Genomic DNA, 26,310 nt, shown 5'->3' on the forward strand with positions numbered 1-26,310 from the left:
AATCTAATTGGTTGATCAGGCAACTCTCCCTATTTAAGGCACCTGTGCTCATTACCTCATGGCCTGATCTTGAGTCTCATTCCCTGTGAGTCTCTGAAGGTGTCTCCTGTGTTCTACTAGTGTCTTCAGTTGCCTGCTGATTCCCCGTGTTACTCATCGCTGGTTTCCATACCCGCTACAGTCTCCTGTGTTCTACTAGTGTCTTCAGTCTCCTGTGGATTCCCTGTGCTACTCATCGCTGGCTTCCATACCTGCCACAGTCTCCTGCTTCCTGCCTGTGTCCTCAGCTGGTCTCTGATTACCGCTTCTACTCACCTGTGGTTCCTATACCCGTTGCTGCCCTTCAGCGTCTCTGCAGTCCCTGCATCTTCCTGTGGACAGACTGTTCTACTGAATAGCGGTATGCCTATTTGTTATTGACTTTCCACGTTTTCTATGCATATCCGCTAGGACTAGCTTCTCCTCTCGGCAGCGGTATCCATACCCGCTATAGACTGTTATTGTTACACTGCATATCTGTGCTGAGCAAGTCTCTCTACCCAGCAGCGCCACACATACCGTTATAGACTTTGCTGGATACACTGCATATCTGTTGGGATCAAGTTCCTCTGTGCTCTCAGTGTCTTCATCCTATTACCTTTTGTATGCTTCCACTCATCGGCACCTGTACACATCCTCACCTATTAAGCAGTGGTACAACTTGCTGTACGCAGACCACTGACTTCCCCGCTACCTACCTGCACCTGGACAAGTCTTCTCACCATAAGCAGTGGTACAACTTGCTGTACGCAGACCACTGACTTCCCCGCTACCTACCTGCACCTGGACAAGTCTTCTCACCATAAGCAGTGGTACAACTTGCTGTACGCAGACCACTGACTTCCCTGCTACCTTCCTGCATCTGCTCACGTCCATCCTGATCTCCGTGTTCAAATCTGCCTTTCTACAACAGCAGCTAGTCGCTGACTCATTGACCAAGATAGCTGCAAGTCACTGACTTTCCTATTCTCTATTTGCATCCTCTCTCTATCTGCTGTGATATATGTTCCGCTAGTCACCCTGCTACCAGAGAACCGTTGTGTTAACTTCACCGCTCTGGTAAGCCCAGTCATCTGGTGAATTCCTGGGCAAGACTCCTAGTGCCTGTGACACTAGGGAACAACAAGCCATCTTGCTGCTTCTCTGAAATCTGGCACAGATTTTAATTGGCCAGAACTCTGACATCATGGGAATGTCCAGGCCAGCCAATAAATACATCTGGGAAACTAAAAATATAATATATTTAGCTTTGTTGTACAATACACATCATAAGACACAGTCACATTAAAATAAAAAACAATGCTTACCAATAGTTATGGTCAACTACAGTCTACACAATGATGGAATGCCAGCCTTTGTGATTGTAGTAATCCACAGGGTTTCTGTGGGGGCAATGATAGGGATGTGTTTCCTGTCTATGGCTCCTGCACACTGGGAATATCCACTTTGCAGGAATCCAGTGATGGTGTTATCTAGTTGCTGTACTTGATGCAAGGAGTTAAAGCAATGGTAAAGGGCTTCCAGCAATGCCTTGGTGACCTCATGCACTAGAGTGCAAACTGTGGATATCCCCTCTCCAAACAAGCAGGAGTTTGTGCGGTATTCGCCAGAGGTTGCATACCACCACAACACATTTGCCAGCACCTTACTAGGTGCAATGAGTTTTCGGAAGTTAGTGGTCTGTCTAGAAAGTGATGGGGTGATAAGGTCCAGTACATACTGAAATGTCCCATGTGACATACGGAAGTGTGCCATCCACTGCTCATCCTCAAAAGCTTCCACAGTAGACTAGAAATCTTCTTCATGACTGCGTTCTCTGGCACACATTGTTCGGTTAGTTTCCGCACTGAATCTCAATATGGAGGAAATGCAGGCCCTGAAATGACACTGTGCAAGGTAGCACAGTATCAGCAGCTGCATCAAGCTCTCATTTGCTTTATAAAACAGCCAAAAACACAATAAAACAGGAACTCCTTGCTATACAATAGTGACTTTTCGACCATGACTAAAGCAGCTGTGAACTATCATCACCCACTTTGACCTCATCTTTGTGTGCAAAAAAAAAAGATCCCCTTTAAATGACCTCACCATTTTTCAGCCAATCAAAGCTCCTCTTGTGATAACTCACACATATTGCCAGGGCAGACCCATTTTCAGTGTGAACAGGATCGACCCGGAAGTTCCCAGGTCCAAGGTGCAGTGTGAACGGGGTCTCTGAGCTGGAATGTTCTGTGACTCGGGAAAAACCCGGCATGAAAAACCCGCACGGACAGCAATGTGAAAGTGGTATAAGGGGAAGTATGTGTTATGTCTCTGTAAAAAAATATTGTTCTAGCCTACTGTAGAACATTTAATGAATATTTAGCATAGTCCAGAATATATAACAACAATATGTGCATGATTACTTTTTTTATGGGATTTTGTCATTCTACTATTTAATCTAATGACTATGCATGTAGCATAATTTTAAAGGGCATGTAAGGTTAAGCACATATATTACACTCACTTGGTTCTAGTGAAAAAAGTTGCCTGAGAAATAATCATTGAAAACAGTTTGCAATTGTTAATATCAAAATAATACTAAAAATTAGATAATGTAATTGTTGTTAAATGCTACAATGATTTATTTTTACCTGAACAATCTATAATATGCCTAACCAAAAATGTGAGTTAACATAAAACACTTTGTAACCTACATAAGTATGGAATTCGAAGAATAGAGCACATTTCTGATTTTTCTTTATAGCAGTTTCTAAATCTGTGAGGTGTTTGCAGTATGTTCTTCTGAAACCTATTTACACAGCCTAGCATTACATTCCTTGGTTTGATTCTCCAACTGTTTTCCTGTGCCAGACACTTTGATAATTTCCGACAAAATTAAGTGGATGTTACTGGTGATTTCAGGCTCGCATTTGTATTGGTTGCTTTAAAACAGGATAATGAAAACTATCATGGGAGCAGGTGTTTTCTTGTTTTGTTATTGCTTCTTTTGCTCTGCTTTAAGTGTCTGAATTGGTATGAGATTGAAACCTTGATTGTTTCGTAGCTGTTGGAGTTCAAGTTTATAATAAACATGTTGCACTCAATAAAATTCTAGCCTTTAATATCTACTTCCTCAAACCAATATTTTAACTCTAAAACCTTTTCTGGTTGAAGGATTCATATATAATTAAACCGTGTTTTGCAGAGATGTTGAGATAAATAGCTATAACTTGTCAGTTTTTATTATGTTTAAATAAATCATATTCCAGTTTCCACAATGAGCATTTACATATTCTTATATGAGTACATGAGGGAGACTAGAGCTAAATGTTTTGTTATTCTACTACTCCAGCATAATACCAGGGAAATAAAATGTAATTTAAATTTCCATAAGTAGCCCAAAAACAGCCAAAAGAGATTAAGAATATCATTCTCTATTTTGCCATAGACACTAAGCTAAATAGGGTTACAAAAATGGAGCGGACTACAAAATGATTTATAGAATTATAGATATTTCACTATGGCAAATTATGTTTAATGTGAATACATATAAGATTATGCATCTATGCAACTAGGCTGATGTAATAATTATGTTACTTTTATATTAAGCGATGCAACAGGGGAAATATGAGAAAATAACTTAGAAATATTAGAGAGCAAAATGCAGAGTAGCAGTATTCCATACTTATGCTGCAAAGGCTAATGAAATCCTGGGATGCATTAAATGGGTGTTAATATGCATGATGCAAACATAGTTTTACCCCCTTACAAGACACTAATTAGACACACATCTTGAATAGGGTGTAGAGTCTTTGGATACCTACCTATACGAAGGACAAAAGAGAACTTGAGGTTCTTATACCAGGCCACTATCAGAGGAGTGCCGGGAGAACCATGTAAGTGGCCTGTAAAAATCTGTGGGGCAGGAGGGCTACGCGCTACCAAAGTTTATACTGCTGGGCCCCCCACTGCAATTTGCTTGTTACTAATTTGAGTAGGGTCACTGGGAGATGTCATTAATGTCTAGCAGACAGCTCTCAGTGCTCTGCTTTTATAAGTGTCCTACAGACAACTGGATTAAAAATATCCTATTCAACAATAAGAATAATTCAGGTAGCAGAAGTTATTTGCAAGATGTAACTTTCCATTAATCAAGCTTGTAGATGGTGAATTCATTGTAGACAGAGGGACTGCCAGACTCTAGACCTGGTCCTTGAGTTATGCTTTGACTACTAGTTTACAGATTAGAGGTTTGTATACTTGCCACCAGATTAAAAGTTTCCTTTACATACTACTCACTAGAGATGCTATAACCAAACTCAAAATCAAAAGTTCACCAGAGCTAGATCAACCTGGTTGAGCCTTGTGACTATGTTCAATCAGCTTTGCACATGGTCGAGCTGATCCACACACAGGCAAACCGAGTTATACATGTTCAAACCAAAATTGATACATTTTGACAGTTTTTAATTGCAAGTGAATTGAAACAGATAACCTTGACCAGTGAGTTTCAAACACAGTAGTATTTGATTTAAAAAAAATGTTAAAAAACTTTTTTATTAAATAAAAATATTATTTATATAGTGTTTAAAATGTTTTAAAAACTCATTTTATGTAAACAGCAAATATGAGCTGCAAACAACGAACCTTGAACCACAATTTTGAATCAGGATCTGCTGACTATTGTAATACTAACATGTTTGTGGCCATCAATCTGTTAAAAGTCGAGTGAATTTTGAACTGGGCTGAAATTTTCACACTTTTCTACTACCCACCAGATTATAGTTCTATTATACACTAATCTCGAGCATAGATGGCTTCTTTAAATACTAGTGAACATATTTTAGGTATTCTATATACTAGCCTTCAGATTGGATGTCTGTTTTATATACCATCACCAGGGAAGGGTTGGCAAATTGCAGCCTGGGGGGCAAGACTCGACTCAGCAGCCTATTAGGAACATTTTAAAGGAAAAAAATGCAGGTGGCCCAGTGACCCAGCCCAAGGTAGCCCACTATGGGCAAATGCCCACCAGCCCAGCCCCTGACCCTCACTATATTAGGAGTTTATATTCTACATTAGCCTTCATACTGTGTATGTGTTGCATACTATACATGAGATTTGGGTCTTTTGTGTGTGACAGAAATCTGTATGGCCTCTGAATTGTGCATTTACCACCACAATGGACTCTTCTTTGTGCTATAGCCACCAGATTGGTTAAGAAGTCCCTTACTGTAGGAATGGTTAGGCTATGAAATGACTTAATACAGGGGGTATTGATGACAAATTTACCCACAGAATTTTAAAATGTGTTAGATGCCATTCTTATATAGCATGTGCCTGAAGCTATAACTAGAAGAAGACATTATGGGGGTGATTGATCTAGGGAATTAGTCAGCTTTCCTTAGTATAGGGTATTTTTTACCATGGCAGTTTAAGTTGTCACACTAGTGGCTTCGTTTTCATTCCTGTCAAGCAATGTAATCAGAGTCAATACAAGTGTGTAACTGATGGACATCTGTCTTCATTCATCCTTAAAAACTGTAGGACATATATTCTAAACATTACCTCATATTTTAACCAGCCCATTCAGTTTTCCTCTTTGTCCCCAAGGCTTGCCTTTCGCTACATTATGTAGACTGCCAAAAATGTAAAAATGTCGGCTGTTTTCACCATTTGATCATTATTGAACTGACCAATGATTGCATGGTATAATGAGATTTTAATTGTAAGGTAGGTAACAGATCTACCTTAAAATTGTATCAACTATATACTCTTAACTATGACTTTGGTGCATTGTGAATACAATTGTATTCAAATGTGTTGTATGTTTTTTCTAAATAAAAGTATATCAAATAAACTAAAAAGGGTGTGAGAACTGTAAAACGAGTTTATTTGAAATATTTATTTGTCTCTTGGCTAAAATATTTTCCTAGAAAATTTAGGCCAATTCTTGCTTTATTTATCCCCTACCTTTCGTTTTCTTTAATATGGAAGTGCTTGTTTTCTAATTTCACAGTATGATCTTTTAACATTTATCATGGAAGTAATTATAACTAATATGTTCTCTAATACTAATGCAATTTGTTTTTTTCTGAGATTTAAAGTTTGACAACAGAACAAACTACCTGTATTAGTATTAACCAATAATTACAGATTCTCTTCTATAAAGGAATTATTCAGTAATCTGCATCCAGCTAGACTTGCTCTAGGGAATAATCCATGAAATATATTATATAAATATTGAAAATAAATCAGATATATGCAATAATATATATGGCATGCATCTTATCAGATCGGAAAAACAGTTGGGGATGGATCTAGTCTTGTATACCAGGGACTAATGCTATAATTGCTGCTCATACCATGCCGCTGGTAACACTAGCTATAAAGGAGGGTACTATGGTCCATTCAGCCTCACCCTACTCCTTACCCAGTATTCCACCTCTTCTCGAAAAAAAATTAAATAAAGAGAGGAGCAAGATTACACTGAAAGTCAAAGAGATAAACACAAGTTCCCTCTTTCTCTTGTGTTTTCAGTGCAGTATGGAATGTATATGTGTTGATTCACTGTTTCTAACTGTCAAAAAAAACGCTCACAGTTTAGTAAAGCTTTCAAACAGATTAAAAATGTTGTCATTGGTGATACAAAACTCCTTACAATCTAAAAATGTTACATATCACTATCAATAAATGTAATGCATATACATGTGTACATACATTCCAGAGAGAAACACTCCAGTCCAGTAAAGTGATGCTGCCTAGAAGATGACCTTACATATTGCAATATTGCTCAGGAAGAATTGCCTCGAAAATATGTAGCTTGATGATTCAATTGTGGAAACAGTGAGAGTACCAGTGGATGGACCTTCACCACTATGCTAGAAAGTTAAAGAACGTAAACATGACATATTTATAAAAAAAAGCACAAGAAAATAAGTGCTAAGAACAAGTCCTGCTTGTCCTCTGAATTCAAGCGGTTAAGAAAACCACAGATTACCTCCCACCATGATCTGTTGTTTTTCTTATAATGCTGACAGAAAAAAAACATTCTGACAATATAAATGCATGCAGCATGTTTAAACTCATGAGAAATGCCATGGATTGGGGAGGCTCTTTAACAGGGGAGGCGCTTCTATTTCTCCATCCCTGGCACTCACTTCCAAAGTTGGGGGTTTTGATCAGAAGGGCAGCCCACCTAAACCACTGAATATATATATATATATATATATATATATATATATATATATATATATATATATATATATATATATGCACTGTGACACAGCACCCGCAGGTGCTTCATACATGGACAACATGTTTCTTGAAATAAACTGTATTTTTATTGTTTCTCCATCACAATATCACAATATACAGCATATACATCGAGAGGACGATACCAGGCAACCTAACACTGGCTAGCCTCGTCGGTCACCGTCCACTAGTTGTTGTTGGTCCCAATGCTTAAATGCACAGTACAGGTTTTTATAATTGAGACTCCTCCCATAGCCTTAGCTTGATAGGCAGGCAGCATTCCTACCTTGCCTTTAAAAGGAAGTCTCCTCAGGTGCTCTGTAATTCTTCTTCACCACAGACACACCCTGTGAGCTCTTCTGTTGCTGTGGAAAGACACTTTCAAAGCATGTAAGTTAAATCACATTTCATACTTTTCTTTGTCACGCGCCTTACACATGCATATCTGAACCTAGGTGCACGGCTATATCTGTGTTTAACCTGGTCTGAAATTTTTACCTGCAGTCTGTCAGCTGAATAGCTGATTCCTCTTTTAGAGGTCTGAGCAAACCATTCCTTTTGTCACGTACTTATCCCTCCCCCTAGCATCACCAAGTAGAATGACGTGGACTTCGCTTGACAGTCCAGATTTCCGTGACAATCTATCTGTATTGTGCAAAATCCCCGGTCTATATTCCATTCTATTCAACTTAGTGTTAACCACACCTTGTCCAACAGCATATCTCAAATGTTTGGCCTCTTCCATTACCACCTTAAGAGTGCTCTCAAGCTCACTTACATGCATATGAATAAGGATTCTTTTTCTTGCCACTTGATAACACTGTAACACTTTCCTGTAACAGCCTGTCCTCTCTCTCTCTCCACTCATAGCCCCTTATTTTTGTTAAAGGATGCTTATGAGCCCTTTTTAACTGTGGCTGTACTGAGATATTGGGGTAGGTTTTCTGGCACACCACACAAGCCCTACAAAACCTCTTCACAGCTAAGCAGACTCTGGGCCAGTAAAACCTGCATAGAACCTGTTCCCTTGTTCTCCCTTTCCCTAAGTGTCCACCACGCACCTGAGTGTGTGCTGGTCCCAGCACGAAGGGTACATGAACCTTTGCAACTACTCGCTATTCGTTTATTTTTTCTCCCCTTCACAGTAATAACTCGAAATAGCACTCACCATAATACCAACATTAATAGCTACTCTAAAGATATGTTTTAAAATGACATCATCTTTCTGGTCACCTGCAAAGTTTGGCACACGTAGCAGTTCAGAATAGTCAGACAGACCATACCCTCACCAACAGACAAGGTAGGCCCATCCGAGATGTCACCAGCCAATGCTGATTTCAGCTGTCTAGGTTTCTGTGACAACATCCAAACCAGAATGCATTCCTGGAGGTCACAGCAAGACTTTCAAAGATCGAGGTCCAGATGTTATGGTGTTTTTGACAGATCCTTCAAGACCGGTCATTTGACCGATGTATCAGTTGCTGGCATGTCCCACCAGATTTGCTCAACGTGGACCTCTTTAATTAGTGGGAAGTCTAGCCCCAGAACAAGGGGATTCAGCAGTTTAGCCACTATAGCAGCCCCTACCTCCTCGGTTTGGCCCTTAAGACTTATGGTCAAAAGAGACCCTTTTAATCTCCTCGTTACCCCATGTGTACAGTGCACTTTAGTTCTGGGGAACCGCGATGCTTTGGCTCCAGCTGGGATAGAATTGGAAACCATTGTAAAGTCACTCTTGAGTCCAAGACCGCTTGGGCAAACTTGTTGCTCTCACTCACACAGTGACTTTAATTATTGGAGAGCCACTGGTTGTGAAACTCCCTGGACAGCAATTTGTACAGACATGCCCAATTTGGGAGACTGCTCGGACAACCTTGTTGCTCTCACACACAGTCACTTTGATTATTGGAAAAACACTGGCAAGTGAACCGTCCTTGGGTGTATGGGGTCTTGTGCACTTGTCTTTAAAGTGACCAAACTCTCCGCACTTAAAGAATCTCCAGTCAGACACCCTTACAGCTGGACCTAGATTAGCAGCAGTGTTCCCTTTTAGGCCTTTGGCATTGAGTTTACCCACTTGGATGCTCTCACCCTTGGTGTTCACTAAACCCCTCTGACAGAATGTCAAGGCCACTGCTTGGCTTTGTTCCTCAGCATATCTAGTCTTTTCCTCATGGAGTTATTGTTAAAGCTTTTCACACTCTACAGCCAGATGAAGCCTCTCTAACTTGCACTCCACAAGTTCTTTTACAGACTCTATTGTTGTGTACACCTCTTGCTGAACCATGACAAGCTTTTGTTTTAAAACAGCAATTTCTCAGTCTTTCTCTGCTGCTATCTCTTTAAAAGCTCCCACTGCTTTTTCTCTTACTTCACACAATTTCTGCAACACATTCAACTTGTTATTCAAAACCCACAATTTCCTGCTCTCTCTGCTACTTTAAATTCCACACTTCTTTTACAAGACAGCAGTTTTCCTCTGTAAACATTTTCTCCAAGCAAGCATACTCTTCCCTGGTCACATAATCTGATGCAGGTAACACCAGGTTTATGCAGAGAGCATGAGATTTTTCAACTTCATCTCCACTCTGCAAACTCCCATGCAAGTTTTCCAAATTTTTCTGAAGGGACTAAATTTGAGACGCACCTGTTTGTTATCTTTCTTTCTGACATAGTTTATTCTTTCTCTTGCCCATATTTTTGAAGTAAATAAAATTTGTACTATCAGCAATTACTCTTTGCTCTATTGCAGCCTTTAAACATTAAACTTGGTCTTTACACATATCCAGCACTTTCCACAGGCAATTAGCAAAGCACATAGGTGATTTAGCCTCCCACACAGTCAAAACGGCACCTTCTGTGCACAAGGTTTCTATGGACTACACTCAACCACAGTTCAGTTGGTAAGCAATGTGTGGCACTACAATGCATAGCAATTTTTAAAATGTTTGCTTTCTTTGCAAAATAAAAAAAACTGAACAGTCCCCAGTAATATTGTTCCTTTCTGTCTCTCCACAGACAGAATATTTGCTTTCTCTGCAATACAGCAATCTTCCCACTGCAACTGACAGCTTTAAACAGTTTGTTGTGTTGGCTGGGTGGACAGCTGTGCTTTGGCTGTCCTCAGCGATCCCCACTTCTAACACCACTTGTGACACAGACACCCTCAGGTGATTCATACATGGATAACTTCTTGCTTAAGAAGTTGTTCCATCACAATAAACAGCATATACTTCACCAGGAGGATGCCCAGCAACCTTACACTGGTTAGCCCTAGTTTCCCTCTCTGGTCACCGGTCACCAGCTAGCATCGGTCACAATGCACAAATACACAGCAATGCTCTGTACAGGTTTTAATAGTTGAGCCTTAGCTTGATGGACAGGCGATATTCCCACCTTGCCTTTAAAAGAAAGCCTCCTTAGTGACATTGCAATTCCTCTTCACTACAGACACACCCTGTGAGCTCTGCTGTTGCTGTGGAAAAGACACTTTCAACGCATGTAAGTTAAATCACATTTCACACTTCTACTTTGTCACACATATCTTATACCTGTATATCTATAAACCTAGATGCATGGCTATACCTGTGTGTAACCTGGTCTGTAGCCTTTACCTGCAGACTGTCAGCTGAACTGCCGATTCCTCTCTTAGAGGACTATGGAAAACCATTCCCTTTGTCACAATATTTATATATAATTTTTTGCACACACATACAGACATTGAACTATGCAGAGTCATAATTCACTGTACATGCCAGTATACTCCAGATACATACTGTACAATGATGCAAAAGGCCTAGTTTGTAACTCGTATTGTCTCCTTGAAACAAAGGTTTAACCAATAATGATCAATTTGTCCCGATGTTTTAAGTGTTACCCACACCTCTTAGAATGTAATCTTATTTGGACAGGGCTATCATTACTTCCATGTCATTTTATGAAATGTATATGATCCCTCAATATACAGAGCTGTGTAGCATGTTGGCACTATATAAATAAAGTATAGAAAATAATAATAATAATGTCTCCTTTTGTACTTCAACATTGTGTTATTTTTAAGACATGAGTATGCAGTTTTTTTTGTATATGGTTATGCTTAGAAATGGCTACAGATAATGCAGACTTAGAGAAAAGGGTCAGTAGGTACAATACCATTACATTTCCCCATTTCCTTCAAAATACAATTTCTGGTAATATTTATAGATCACAATTTTTTGTTTTTTGTGAGAAGCATAATGTAATAAAATTAACAACAGAAGTTGAAACCGTTATTTATTTTTTCCAAGGACAGAATGTATATATGGTATACTATATTCAAACTTTTTTGTTCAGTTATAAATATCTGGAACTCTGTATACAAGTAAACAATGGACGTTATTTGCTTGAGTTGTACCGTCTTAAGGTCAAAGTACAATTTAAGGAGTGTAGTCATTTTATGTATTTATTTGTTTATAATTTATTTTATTAAAAAATAGACACAATCAGACACACATGGAAAGCATGACATCTACTTTAATTCAAAGATAAAATTAACTGTACTAGAGAATACATCTCCTTTCCATTTGTTTTAAAAAATCTTACCAAAGTCACCATATTCCTCAAAATAACACACACCTATGTGGAGATATCAGAAATACCATTAATTTTCTAAACTGTTTATCCTAATTTTGATGTAAGCTATAAGAATACCTGTGCTTAGAAATGTTCATTTTATGATCACCCAGATTAATGGAAAAAAGTACATGATGCATTTATTTTAAACAATCTTAAACAACAAACATTTTTTCTGCATAATAGTGCAGGGTTAACTGACATGTCTTCATCATCAATTAGCCTCATAGCTTGTGAATTACAAAAGTTAACCAGGTGTTTATCGAACATCAAGACTGTCTCTAGTTATAGTAGGCGCAGGCAAGGCAATAGGTGCCACTCACTGGGGAGTGCCAAATATATATATATATATATATATATATATATATATATATATATATAATTGGCCTAATCTTCTTTGATCTGACCGCTTACACATTAAAACTTAGAAGCAGCTCTGTCTGTCACATTCCGAACTATATCCTGCATTTATATTTATTGTCAAAATAAAAAAAGTGCCTTTTTGTTTTTTGTTTTTTTTTTAACAGTGCTAGTTTAGTTTACAAAATTGTCATAACACATTCAATCTAAGGCCAAAAGTACAAATAACTTTACATCGTAACTTGTCATCCCCAGAAAATATATTATTTTTTTATTTTATTGTCAAAATGGCCCTTCTAGTAAAACTATTTCCCACAAATATTCTTCTACTGTATAGTATACACTATTCCTAACTTAGGTTGTATTGTGTTATGTGTATTTTGTGTGTTCAAAACAGTCTCTCTTTATAATTCTTTATCCAAATGTTGATACAAGCAAAAGTCATCACTTTCTTTCCGATTAAGGCTTTATGTACTGTATGCATAATGATGATTTCAGAGAGCAACTGATAAAATTAAAACAAATAAAATAATAAAATATACGTTAGTGCAGAGATCAATAAAATTTAGCTTAAAAATTGAGATTAGAAAATAAACTTGACAGAATTATACACATAAACTGAATATACATTGATACTGTCATCCATACACTTGTAAATGCCCCACATGAAAAGCAGAAATACTGTTGTTAACACAATCCACTATCAAACATTTAATGCCTGCAGATAATCATACTCAATTGCTAACAAGATTTCTATTTGGTTAGCTATGGTAACAAAACTCACATCTGTAAAATAATAAGTGAAACACTTACATGTGCTTAAATAAGTTCACACATTTGGTATTTTTTAATATGCTGACTTTGTACTCAGGCAACAATCAAGTGATATATAATTATACACAGCACTGTGACTAGTTATATTTGGTGAAATATCTGCTTCATCATAGGCATTTGTAGAAATGTGACAAAGCTAGTCTTCAGGAGTTGGCTTGTTAACTGATTACTCATCTGTAATTATGTGAGGATATAATCAAACATGCTCTTTTAAAGTGGTGTTGATTACTAGGGGCAACATAAAAAATTAAATAAAACTGTTGAAATTTGTGGCATGCTGAAGAAAATGTGATAGGCATATACAATCTCATTACCAATACATTAGCAGAGAACAGATTATAAAATGTGTGTTGATTAGACTTCTGATTGCAAATCTGTTTTATTTGAAATAAAATATGGATTCATTTTCCACTTCTTACTTTGCGTTCACACTGAGCTATTCATGCACTCAACAGCTTGAACACTCACAACATGGTCCATGAATTGGGACTGGATTCAGTAATAATTGTGCTCTCGATGTTTTGTATATAACAATTTAGCTCAAGTTCTGATAGTCATTTTCTTAAGAAATGCTTGCATCATAAAATGTTTTTTAGATATTATCTTCCAGTTAGAATCCTCATTTTTACATTCCTTACAGCTATCGCGTCACCTGAGGGGACAAAGAGAATACATATTCATTAATTTGATTATTTAACTTCACCTGTAAGGAAAGTTTACTATTGTAGAGACAGTTTCTTAGCAAGTTCATAAATAGTGCTGATTATATTGTGCAGAGTTGCGCAGAGGTCTCAAATCATGGTATCTCTACATTATAACTTTCTATGTTACAGCAAGAAATAATGTGAAGCAAAGTATTGTATAATTAAAGTCTCAGATATTTATCTCTTGAAGTATTACAAAACTATACTTTGCGCAGAGTAACTAGATTAAGAAAAAGCTAAAATGTGGTTATATCTCAACCAAATTAACTACAACACTATTTTAGATGCCTACATTATTTCCTGCAAAACCAGCTATACATTTGACACCTTGCTGTGCTGATGTTGGTAAAACATACCTTTAATTTCAATTACTTAATTATGTTACTGAAATTGCAAAGTATGTGGAAAAAAACAGGCAGCTTTTTCCCTGTAACCACTTTTTCTTCTTTCTGTACCTAAAAATGCTCTGCTCACTGCACCCTCCCCTTTACACAAACACAAACTGGAACTACCCTGTCACCCACATACCATCCTCTCTGGTCCTTGTTCTCACTCACCCAACCCTCCTGGCTGCAGGTGACATCTCTTTTAACCCTAGGCCCCACACAATTCTCACTATCTGTTCACATTCCTCCTACCGCAAAATATACCCACCCACTGCAAGCCTCCAATCCTTACAAACTAATTCTCAGTTCTCTACTTTCTAAATTCCCTCATATCTGCCCATTCTGAAGAGTTAGATCTGTCTGTTCACTCACATCTATTCATGACCAATTCCTCCTCTCTAATTCCTTCAGCCAGCCTCTTTGCCATTGCTGATACTTGGGTCTGACACTACATTTCCTGCTACTATGGGGGTCTCTCCTTCAGCTACACTCCGTGACCTGGTGACCGAAAAGGCTTCCTTTTGTCCCCTACATGAACAATCTGAGACATCACCCCAGAATCTCCTTCTCCATCTTTGAAGACCATATAATCCATCTAAACTCCACCTTCATGTTGCTATCATGTTTTGCCCTCAAGGCCCAGCCTCCCAATTACTTGATAACTTTACTGCCTGGCTTTCTCACTTTCTTTCCACTGACCTGTCCACTCTTATTCTAGGGAGTTATAAAATCCATATTGACAACCCCACTGACACTGCTGTCTAATTTCTTAAGTCTTACTTCCTCCTGGGGACTCTTCCAGTTTACCTAATCTTTCACCCATCATGATGGACAATCCCTGAATCTCATGGCCTAACAGTTCTGTGCCATCTCCAGCTTCGCAACTCAGCATTCCCACTCTCTGAACATTACCTGTCCTTCTACCTCATCTTACTTCCTGCACTGAAATCCATGTGCGCACAGTGGCACCTAAACAAACTTGACCCTATACTCTTCTTAGCCACACTTGCACCATTCCTATGTCCGATTTCTACCATGTTTTGCCCTGATGTGGCAGTCTTTATCTGTAAGATTACACTTACCTCAGTTCTAGACAAAGAAATACAAACTACCTCTAGCACATCAAACTGGCCTACCAGTTGCTAAACTGCTTCCGTACTGCCGGTTGACAGAGAAAATTTTGCACCAACAATGACTTTCTCCATTACAAATTCATTCTTTATTTATAGTCTTATTATACCACCAACTCTTTTGACAAAAAATCTACTTTTAGTCCCTAATGCTCACCCTTTCCTACTTTCAATTCCTTTCTCTACACATCCCCACAATGCTCCACTTCTTCTGTCACTGCCCACAATTTCTTTTACTATTTCAAAGACAAAATAAGTGCCATATATAAGGAAATCTACTTTTGCCAGGTCCCCCCATGACCCCATGTCCCCTTTCCCCTCAACTGCATTATCCCACTGCCCTATGGCAATTGTTTCTCGCCTGTTACTGTTGTATTCAGAACCATCAATTCCTCTACCCCTCAACCTGTTCCCTCTAGCCCATTTACTCCCAACTCCTCTGCTCCCTTCCATCAATGTTTGCACCTAGCTCACCTCTTCAACCTGTTCCTCTCCACTGACACTTTTCTTCAAACAAGTCATAATCTCTTCAATCACCAAGAAACCATGTCTCATCCCTACCTCTCTCTCCAACTACCACTCCATTCACTCCTCTCCTTTGCTTCCAACCTACTTCAGCAGCTTTTGTACAACTAACTGACCCATTTCCATTTCTCTCACTCCCTCCTGAACCCCATGCAATCTGACTTCCATCTTCTTCACCCTTAGTCAAAGGGTCACTACTTCCCACACTTGCTCCTTATCTTCTCTGCTTCTTTTGATGCAGTTAACCACCCTCTTCTCCTAGATATCCTTCATGACACTGTTTTCTCCTGGATCACCTCCTGCCTGTAAATAGTCTTTCAGTGTCTCTATTTCACTAGCTTTATTTATTGAGGACTCTCAAAACTCTGTTATTGACTATCTGATTTTCTCACTATATACATATTCTCCATATGAACTGGTACAATACGTTGGCCTCCAATACCACTTCTATGCAAACAACACCCAAATCTACCTCTCATCCTCGAACCTTTTTCTCTCTCTTTTATCCGGATTGCCCAATTGCCTCTTCTCTACCTCCACTTGAAAATTCCAATGCTCTCTAATGCTCAATGCTCCATTTCCCCAGTCTCTGTCATGAATTATAACATCACATTCACCCAGTTCACCATGCCCTTGCCTTGGTGTTTACTCCACTATCAGCTTTACTTCATACATCCAATCTCTTGCACTGCCATGTCACCTCCTCCATATATAAATTGCCAGAATATGCCATTACCAAAACCTATATCCATTCTCTTATTATCTCCCCCTTGACTACTGCTACCTCCTGCTATCTTGCCTTACCTTCATCTGTCTTTCCCCTCTACAATCTACTCCCACTGTGAAACTGATTTACCTCCAGAATCCAATTCAAGCTGCTCACCCTCACCTTTAAAGCACTCACCAACTCTCCCCTTTCATACATGCTTGCCCTTGCCACAAGATACTTTACCTCTTGCTATCTTATATCTGCCACTAACCTGCACATTGCCTCTTCTCTGATAACCACCTCTCACTCCTCCCTACAATACTTCTCCCCTTATGGAATTCCATACCCCACCTAGCCAAACTGTAATCCAACATTTAATCTTGCAAGCATTCTCAAAACCAGCCTCTTTCCCATAGCCTATCCTACCCCACCTGATACTCTTCCCTCTGTTTGATCAGCTACAGTCCTATCTCCCCTCTCCCACTAGCTTACATTTTTTTCACCATTGCCAAGTCCCTCTAGACATTAGCTCTCATGAGCAAGGTCCTCTTTACCATCTATCTCATATCTATTTCTCTTTTATCAACCCCAGAAATACTACTGCTGGATATTCATTTCCATAAGCGCTCCACCTGGCTGCCACATGGACAAATTTTGATGCAAATTCTCTAGGATCTTGGTGTTGAGTGAAAAGGAGTGAATTCTTCAGAGTTATGGGCTGTTAGGTTATTAGTGAGTGCCACCTTTTTTCCCATATTGCTCCAGTTGCAGAATATATTGAGAACAGAGCTCTGCATTGAGACATTGTTATTTTAAAACTACTGCCTTTGCCTGTCTGCACATTGTCCTTTTTTTGGTTATAGAACTCTGTCCTATGTTCAGTTTGGCATTCAGCTTGTTCAAAGGGGACAAAAGCTGCCACCTCTCTCCCTGACCACTAATATAAAATGATTTCCACAGGGTATATTGCATAGTTCTATTATTTTAAGAACTTGTTTGAGATGCATGCTTAATGTAGACCATGAGGTTGCTGCTGTACTCAAACCTACTGTAGCTGTATTTCTGGAGTACTTTAGTCTACCTTCTATCTTATTTGAATCTTTTTTTATTTTTCGTGTTTATACGCTGGTAAAACGGCCGTGTTCCCTATAGACTCTAATTTTTGGTATATGTTGACCTGTATTTGTCCAGCATCCCCGCAGACTCAAGTTCTGCTTTGCTGGGTTCTGCTTGTGCTCCTTTTATCTGGTTCCCTCCAAGTAACTTTTATATGAACAGCTTTTTGAAGGCAGTCATGACTTCCAATTGTGCTAGTAAGGAGACTGCTGAGAGAAAGAAGAGGTCAAGGAGGAACACTGCAGCCCATTGAAGATGAAACCAAGCTTGAAAGTTCCTGCTTGCTGAGGCCATAGTTCAAGCACTATCTGCCAACAGTGGTGGTCATTTACAAAAATAAAAATGGCCATTTGACAGTGCAACAGCAACTTTTGAAACATTGTGCTTCTTGATCTGCGCAAATGCATCTAGAATTTCATATGTGATGCATAGAGTTGAAGAGTAAGATATACACATTTGTGGAGGGGTAGAAGTTTGCACTCAGAGCTGAGAAGTTAGGTAGAATTAAATAATTCCCATGGGTGCTCCTAATTTAGCAGAGCGATCAAACATCGAGATCCCATTTTGTGGAGTTTCCCATACTTTTAATGAGACAAAATGCTTCTCGTATTGGCCATGTGCCTCACCAAAATCCTGAACCTGTCCTAGCTCTAGAAAACTTGTGCGGGTTTCAAATATAACAGGGAGACAATTAATGCAGTACAGCGCTGAATCCCCTAAAGTGGGTATAAGAACAACAGAGTGTAAGGGACAGAGGTCATGAACATTAACACACTTACCCAATTTTCAAATAAGCTTAAAAGTATATATCCCACACTATGAACAACTGACATTAAATAATCAATGAAACTTCCATTCACTGCCTGCATCACAAGAGATTTATCACAATGCACAATTCTGATTTGCAAGCAGTAAAGAGGTGTCCAAGTTATCAGTGTTTATTGTCATTTATGTCCTGATTCAAGTCTGAACAGATATTGAACATAATTTACATGTTTGACAAGAGCATGCAACTTTTTGCATAGTGCATACTCCTGTATTCAGACCAGAGTTTTTCTTAAGATACTTTATGATTCGAATATGGGTGGAAATATGCTCTATACAAAGAGCGGAATTAAGTATACGCACATACATTTGTATAATAACTTTACCTGAAAACGCACATAACTTTTATTTGATCATAAAGTAAAAAAACAACTTTCAACAATAGATTTATAAAAAAATATTTTTTAAATATAGTTAAATATATATATTTTTTTTAGTTTTATAAATCATTTTAAATGAACAAACTAAATAATTATCTCTTCAATGTGTATAGTGCATTCAATGCGTTTTGAAAATAAATCTTAAATGCATACAGTCGTTCTGTCATAGTAGTCACAGTGCTAATTTTGATGGTGGCTAGGAAGGTCATTTTAGCTTTAGAGATTTTACCCCTATATCTTTCTGTTCAGGAGATGGCAGAACATTTGTGTGAGTTGTAATCAAACTGGCACATGCCATGCAGGATAGACATTACTACACAGGGCCAGAACATGATATTTTAACTGCAGAACTTTTCTCAGCAAAAGCAGGCAGAACAATCAATGACAATGTTGCCTGATTTTTTGAACTCCAGTAGCCAATTGGAAATCAGATGCTGACGTACATTGAGGAAATTCAGGCAATGCTGACTGTACTGATCGATATTATGAATGAAGTCCTGTAATAACCAATGTGTGTTGTCTCCGGTCAACAATGTATGTATATTTGCTGCCAGTAAAAGCTAAACCAGCATGACTTTTCCTAATATGCCCACTTTTTCAAATATAAGCAAAAAGAAGATTATAAAATCTCAATTTCCTTTATTTTCTTGCAATGAAAGACCTATATATTTTTGAGGTATATTGTGCCACAAAACGGTCTATGTGATCAATGATAAAAATATATTCAATGTTATTATTCCATTTTTTTACTAAGCTAGTACAGGTGTTTTTGCAAGCAAGGGTTTGTAAGGAAACATTATTTCCAAAGGCCAACAGCAGCCTTATTCTCAACTGACTGATCATTCTCATGAGATATAGTGCTTTTAAAAATGACATAATTGCAGAACAATCATGTTGTATATCTCACAGGAGCAAAACGAAAGTATCTTTGATTTTCTACACTGCAATTTGCATCCAGTGATAGAACTCATTTATTATCATTGCATTTAGGTGCAGCATTTGTAGTAATCCATAGCAACCAATTAAACACGTGTTTTCTTTGCAGTATACAAAAAAAATGAACTGCTGAATCTTTTCTGTCATTCAGTGCAAATGTTGCACATAAATGCAATATTAGAAAATTATCCCTAATGTGTTATTAACTATATTATTATTATTATTCTTTAATTATAAGGCGCCGCAAATTGTCTGCAGTGCTGTACAGATTACAAAGATAGATCATACAAGGTATGACAGCACAGAACAATAAACGAAACAGAGTACCACTAAAACTCTAAAAGCACCAAGCATAGCTAGTATCAGAGTAGCTGGAGCAGAAGTAGTAGGTAGACACATGAGGGAAGAGAGCCCTGCTCCTAAGAGTTTACAAATTAAAGGGAGGGTAAACAGACAGCCGACACAAGAGAATCAGCGGAGGGTATCATAGCAAGAGGAGCGCAGTGAGGGAGGGAGGATGAGAGATGGGGAGGTAATCAAGGATAGTGAAATGGTTTGGTGGATGGCTGGTAGGCTTTTAAGAATAGGTGAGTTTTCAGAGCCCGTTTGAAGCTGCTCAGACAAGGGGAGAGTCTGATAGAAGGAGGGAGGTCATTTCAGTGGAGGGGACAGCCTTGGATTTGGGAGTGGAATGTGGAGATCAGAGGTAAGGATATGAGACGGTCATTGGCCGAATACAGGGGATGGGAAGGAGTGTGTATGGAGAGGATTTTGGAGATGTATGGAGTGGTGGAGTTGGAGAGGGCCTTGTAGATTGGCAGAGAGGGGGAGGCAGAAGAAGAACGACATGAAAGAAAGATAAATCTAGCAGCCGCATTAAGTATAGAGCGAAGGGGGGCAAGATGGGAGTGGGGAAGTCCGGTGCGAAGAAGGTTACAGTAATCAAGATCAGAAATGATTTGTGCATGCATAATAAATTTGGTGGCATCCTAGGATAGGAAGCGCCGGATGCAAGCAATGTTACATAGTTGGAAGTAGCAAGATTGGGCAATAGATTGAATGTGAGGGGAGGAGTTGAGGGTGACACCCAGGCAGCAGTGTTGAGGAACAGATGAGATGGTGTAATTGTTGACAGTGATAGTGAAGTCAAGGAGGATGAAGATCTAGAAGGAGGGAAGACAATGAGTTTGGTTTTGGCTATATTAATTTTGAGAAAACGTGATGACATCCAGGAGGAGATGGCAGAGAGGCAGTCAGAGACATGAGAGAGGAGGGGAGGGAAACGATCAAGAGAAGAGAGGTAGAGCTGAATGTCATCAGTGTATAGGTGATACTGAAGGCTGAAGGAAGTGTTGAGTTCATACAGGGAGGCAGTGTATAGAGAAAAGAGCAGTGGGCCAAGAACAGTACCCTGAAGGATTCCTATGGTGAGTGCAGAAGGGGGGCAGGAGGAGCCAGAAGTTGAAACAGAGAAGAAGCGGTTGGCAAGGTATGTGGTGAACCATGCGAGGACAAAGACAGAGACACCAAAAGAAAGAAGGGTCTGAAGCAGCAGAGGGTGATCCACTGTGTCAAAAGGCCACAGAGAGTTCCAGAGGGATGAGCAGGGACAAGTGGACCCAGGATTTGGCCGAGAGAAGATCATTGGTGACCTTGGAAAGTGTGGTTTTAGTATAGTGGAGGGGGCAGAAGCCACATTGGAAAGGATCCAAGTGAATTGTCCGGTAGGTGACTAGTGAGGCAGCTGCAGACAATCTGTTCAAGTAATTTAGAGGCAAAGGGGAGAAGCGAAATGAAAAAAAACTAAATTCTGACCCAAGCACTCTTTCAATTTACCACTCCATCTCTCAGCTCCCATGCCCCTCCAAGATTCTTAAGAGAATTGCCTACACTAGTCTCACACACTTTCTTACTGCAAACAACCAATTGGATTCTCTTCAGTCAGAATTTCGTACTCAACTCTTCACAGAGACAGCATTGACAAAGGTTGTCATTGATTTGATCACAGCTAAAACTAAAGACCATTACTCTCTTTTAATTCTCTTGGATCTCTCTGCTGCATTTGACACAGTTTACTGCTCTCTCCTCATACAAACATTACACTCCGTAGGCCTTCAAGATACTGTCCTATCCTAATTGTCATCCTACCTTTCTAATCACACTTTCACTGTTAATTTCTCTGGATCCACTTTCGTTCCACTTCCTTTATCATTTGCAGTACCACAAAGCTCAGTCTTAGTTACTTTGCTATTCTCTACCTATACCTACCTCTAGGAAAACTAATAAACTCCTTTAGATTTCAGTATCATCTCTATGTGGATGATACACAAATGTATCTATCCTCTTCTTTCACATCTAGAAAGTGTAGATTTAGTCGAGGTGGGTGCAGGAGAGGAGGAGGGAGTGAAGGAGAGGATATGGTGGTCAGAGAGTGGGACGGGAGAGTTAGAGATGTCTGAGAGAACACAGTGATGGGTGTCAAGGCACTGGGTGGGGTTGAGGTCCACTGAGTATAGATATAAAGGGCAAGAAGTATAGATCTAAATTTCCCTGGATGACTATTGGTTATTTTACCAACATCTATACAGAGATGGTAACATTTATATTGATATTTATTATTTTACATTCTGCATTTCTAAGACCCAAGGGTCAGAGGTAGAATATAAATCAACCTATAGCTTCAGTAATGGAAATAAGCATATAATTGCTTAACAAAAATTTAAATTGGCAGGTGTGGGGCATAACCCATAGATAAGTGATAAGGTGGGGAAAGTGTCAAGTCATGTGGGATAGAGACAGTATTTCTGGAGAATTTGTGCAAAAAAAAAAGGAAACAAGGATAAGTAATATTAATTGAGAGACAAATAGCATGTTTGGTACAAATGGGGAGAAGAGATGAGAAGAAAGTGTGGGGGAAGATGAGAGAAAGTAGAATTATCCCTCCCCAAAATATCACTTTGTAAGAAATAAAGATGGGTGCCTGACAGAAATTACTAGGTGCATACTATCAATCTTGCCCCCGCAGTTGTATGCTATACAACTTTACAATCTAAGAAAGTTATGTTGACTTTTGCTTGGACCTGCATGTCAGCTGCTATTCATAGTATAGAACTACTGTCAGGGCCTCTCCACGAGATCACTGTCTGTGCTATTAGACATACTGGTGAGAACTGGGTGACATAAAATTAGTAGAGATGTTTGAAAATTTCAAACCAGTTAGATATTTGATCGACTTTCACTGGTTTGAAAGCCCTGAACATAATCAGTAGATCCTGGTTCATGCTATGGGTTTGAAATTTGTGGCTCCTATTCATCATTTACAGATCGTATTTCCTGTTCCCATTTGAGGCTTGTTGTTGTCCGAGGTTTGCGACGTTCAAGTTCTGCCATTCATGATTCATGTTCACTGTTTGCCATAAAATTAGTGGTTTCAGCTTTCTCAAAACACTGTTAAAATATGTAAAAAATATTTTTAACTAATAAAAAAATATTTTAATATTTTTAAAAATTAAAAACATTAAAAATCAAACTGCTAACAATACAGTGCTTGAAGTTTGCAGTTTGCTATTCGCATATTGCTGATTTCAAAGTTTGCAATTTGTATTAAAATAAGTGGGGGGTTTTTACTGTATCAAAAGTTTGTCATTCGAGGCTCCCCATTCACTTTCTAGTTTTGCTGTTTGCTGTTCACAATAATCCCCCCAGGTAAATATTTCAAATATAACTCTCACAACTCTGAGTCAGTTTGCATGTGTGTTTGTACACTGTCAAACAGACATGAACATGGTTCTATCAGCTTGAATATGGTCGAACTGGATCGAAAATGGTCAAACCTGTTTTATTTTCTTAAACCATTTTGAAATTTGAGAAATTCAAGTGCATTTTCAAATTTTACAACAGATTCGTTAAAATCATTTCCGAAACTATGTAAATCCCATGGAGGGAGGACAGCTGTCTTCATGGTACACCTAATCTTCGCAACATTTCTTACAGTGGTCTGCAAATAAACATACACCCAAATGGCATAAAGCAATGCCCCCAGACTGAATGCCAATGCTCATAAACTCATTTAGACTTCCCCCTCCATCCCATAGACACTAAAAATTAGGCTTAACATGACACAAGTACTGCCTCACATTACCTGAAATGCCATGGCACAACTTTTGAGAAAGTAAAACATAAAACATGTTTTATGCTAATTATCAATTTAAAACGTAAATGAGTTGTTCACTTTCGGACACCCTTACCCACTCTCACATCTCCAGGGTCTCCCACATCTGCAGGATCTCCCTTCTCACCAGCGCTGAGTGTCTTGGCTATCCACTGCATTTGTTGTATAGACAGAAGGAATATAACTAGTATGGTACCTGAATGCATAAGACATGAGTACTATATAGTCAAGAGCGGCACTTACATAGCCAAACCAGACTTGGCTGCCAAAAGGAGATATATTTTCTCCACCTGGATTTGGTTGAAGTAGAGATAGCTGCTTTCCAAGGCAAACATTGTTGGGTGTTTCACGGAGAATTTAAGTCATATTACTGTTGAAATAAAATTTCCAATTTCTAATTATATTGTAATGTGGGAGTGAGAAAGACCATCCAAAAGCGGACAACCCATTTAAGTTTCAAATTTACTTTTAGTTATCGTAAAACATGCTTTATGTTTAACTGTGCCATGACAAGTTCATGTGATGTGAAGCAGTCCCTGTGTCACAGGAAGCTTAATGAATAGTTTCTACAGGTGAGAAGGAATTCTAATCATTCTTGGGGCATTGCTTTATGCAGTTTGTGGCATTTTCACTTATAGAGGGGAATTCAATTGACCAAGTTACTCGTGAGAGTCAAGTGGCCGCGCACTATTAACATTGCTTCTGTAATAGTGTGCATTGTTACCGTTAGTACGGTAATTTCAACGCTGAGTTTTGCTTGCAGCTCTGAGATCCGCATTAAAATTACCGTCTTAACAGTAATAGTGCGCGGGCCACGTTACTCTCATGAGTAATGCGGTCAATTAAATTTCCAACATACAGTGTTTTAAGAAATATAGTGAATATTAGGTCTCTCTATGGTACGCAGTCTAATTTTAAATAATGGAAAAAATTGTTTTCTGTTATTAGATGTTAGAAAAGGTGCTAAACCACTCTGGATCAGATATTCCTCACTTTGATAAGGCCAGAAAGGACATTTAAATGCTCATTGTTAATATGGTATGAGTTGTGAATGGCTAGGGTTTAGGGTGCAAAGGATTTTGTGCTTGCAGTCTCAAGTATTGTTGAACCTGCCATGTCTTCTGCAAAACTAATTTAATGGCAGTAACATGTTAAATAATATTAAAATGTAGACAATAATGATGCAAACTAGAAAATGCTCACATAACATAAAGCTGATATTTCACACCAACAACATAACAATATGCTTACTTTCCATTAATATAAGCAATACAGGTGCAAAATATCCCAGGTGAGTTGACGTGACTGGGGAATTTGATACCTAGTAAATGCTCACTACAAGCACGTTTGACAGAAACAAATGCAACCTTATTAGGCATATGATATGTTCATATTAGTCCATTTTGCTATGAACAGCACAACAAAATGTATTACACATTTTACTGCTTTTCAAGTTATTCAGTTTTTAAAATCTCTTGTTTGTAACCAAAAGCAGAACACACTTTCCTCATCATTATGGAAACACCATTCGCTGGTGTGCAATCAAGTTCCCCTAGGGGCACAAACCGGCTGTTGAAATTATGATGTGTTTTAAAGTCAGTATGGTTGGGAATTTAAGAATTCTCAGCAGTGAGAGCTGTGAGCCTAGTCTGAGTCATTTCAGCTGTTGAAATACATAGCTAAAGATTTTATATAGACATTTTCAACATTTTCAACAGTTTCCATAAGAAAATACAATAGCCTAAGAAATTACTATTTATCTAAATTTAGTATGGTTTATATTATATCATCATACACAGAATAGTCTAGTAACATAATAATTTTGTTTGAATTGTATCATTGTTATTATGATTTCTGTTTTCATAAACCATTAACACATCAGATAATACTTGCAAGGATCCTTCACAACCCCTGCCTAGTGTTTCCCCTGAGTCCTACTACCACATCACTTTCAACAGTCTCTTATGTGTTACAGGCATCACAGTATGATCCCTTAGTTTGCAACCTCGGATCACAATCATTCCTCAAAATAGCACAGTCTGCATGCACTTGGTCAGAGCATGATTGGCGATTTGAGGATTGGATTGAGGTGTCTGTGTATGTGAGCTGTGTATGTTAGTGTATAGTATTATGCCAGTTGGATGATGAACAGTTAACCTCAGACAAAAAAATAACATTTAATGCATGTGTAGTTTTTCCAGCAATTGCAGCTTTCATTTACCCCCTAGATTGGGCCATCCGTTATGCATTCGGCAATATTACAATTATTACACTCTACAGCATGTTTTGTACTTTTAATGAACTACTGTGATAAGAGACAACCAGGTTACATGTATGTATGTATGTAA

General features: G+C 38.6%; 1 protein-coding gene across 3 annotated transcripts in view; it reads right to left on the reverse strand.

Annotated features, from left to right (window-relative positions):
- Positions 1-26,310, reverse strand: part of TAFA2 (TAFA chemokine like family member 2) — a 262,989-nt gene that overhangs the window by 14,418 nt on the left and 222,261 nt on the right. For 2 of the 3 annotated variants that reach the window (XM_075205296.1, XM_075205298.1), the window contains one exon: positions 11,531-13,732. The exons of the other annotated variant lie outside the window; for it this stretch is intronic. In XM_075205296.1, the coding sequence (XP_075061397.1) occupies positions 13,721-13,732 (12 nt within the window). In that variant the 3' untranslated portion in view covers positions 11,531-13,720. Of the gene's footprint in view, positions 1-11,530; positions 13,733-26,310 lie in introns of those variants that run through there. 3 annotated transcript variants of the gene reach the window in all.

Source organism: Mixophyes fleayi, chromosome 4, assembly GCF_038048845.1.
Source record: "Mixophyes fleayi isolate aMixFle1 chromosome 4, aMixFle1.hap1, whole genome shotgun sequence".
In the NCBI taxonomy this organism is placed as follows: Eukaryota; Metazoa; Chordata; class Amphibia; order Anura; family Limnodynastidae; genus Mixophyes; species Mixophyes fleayi.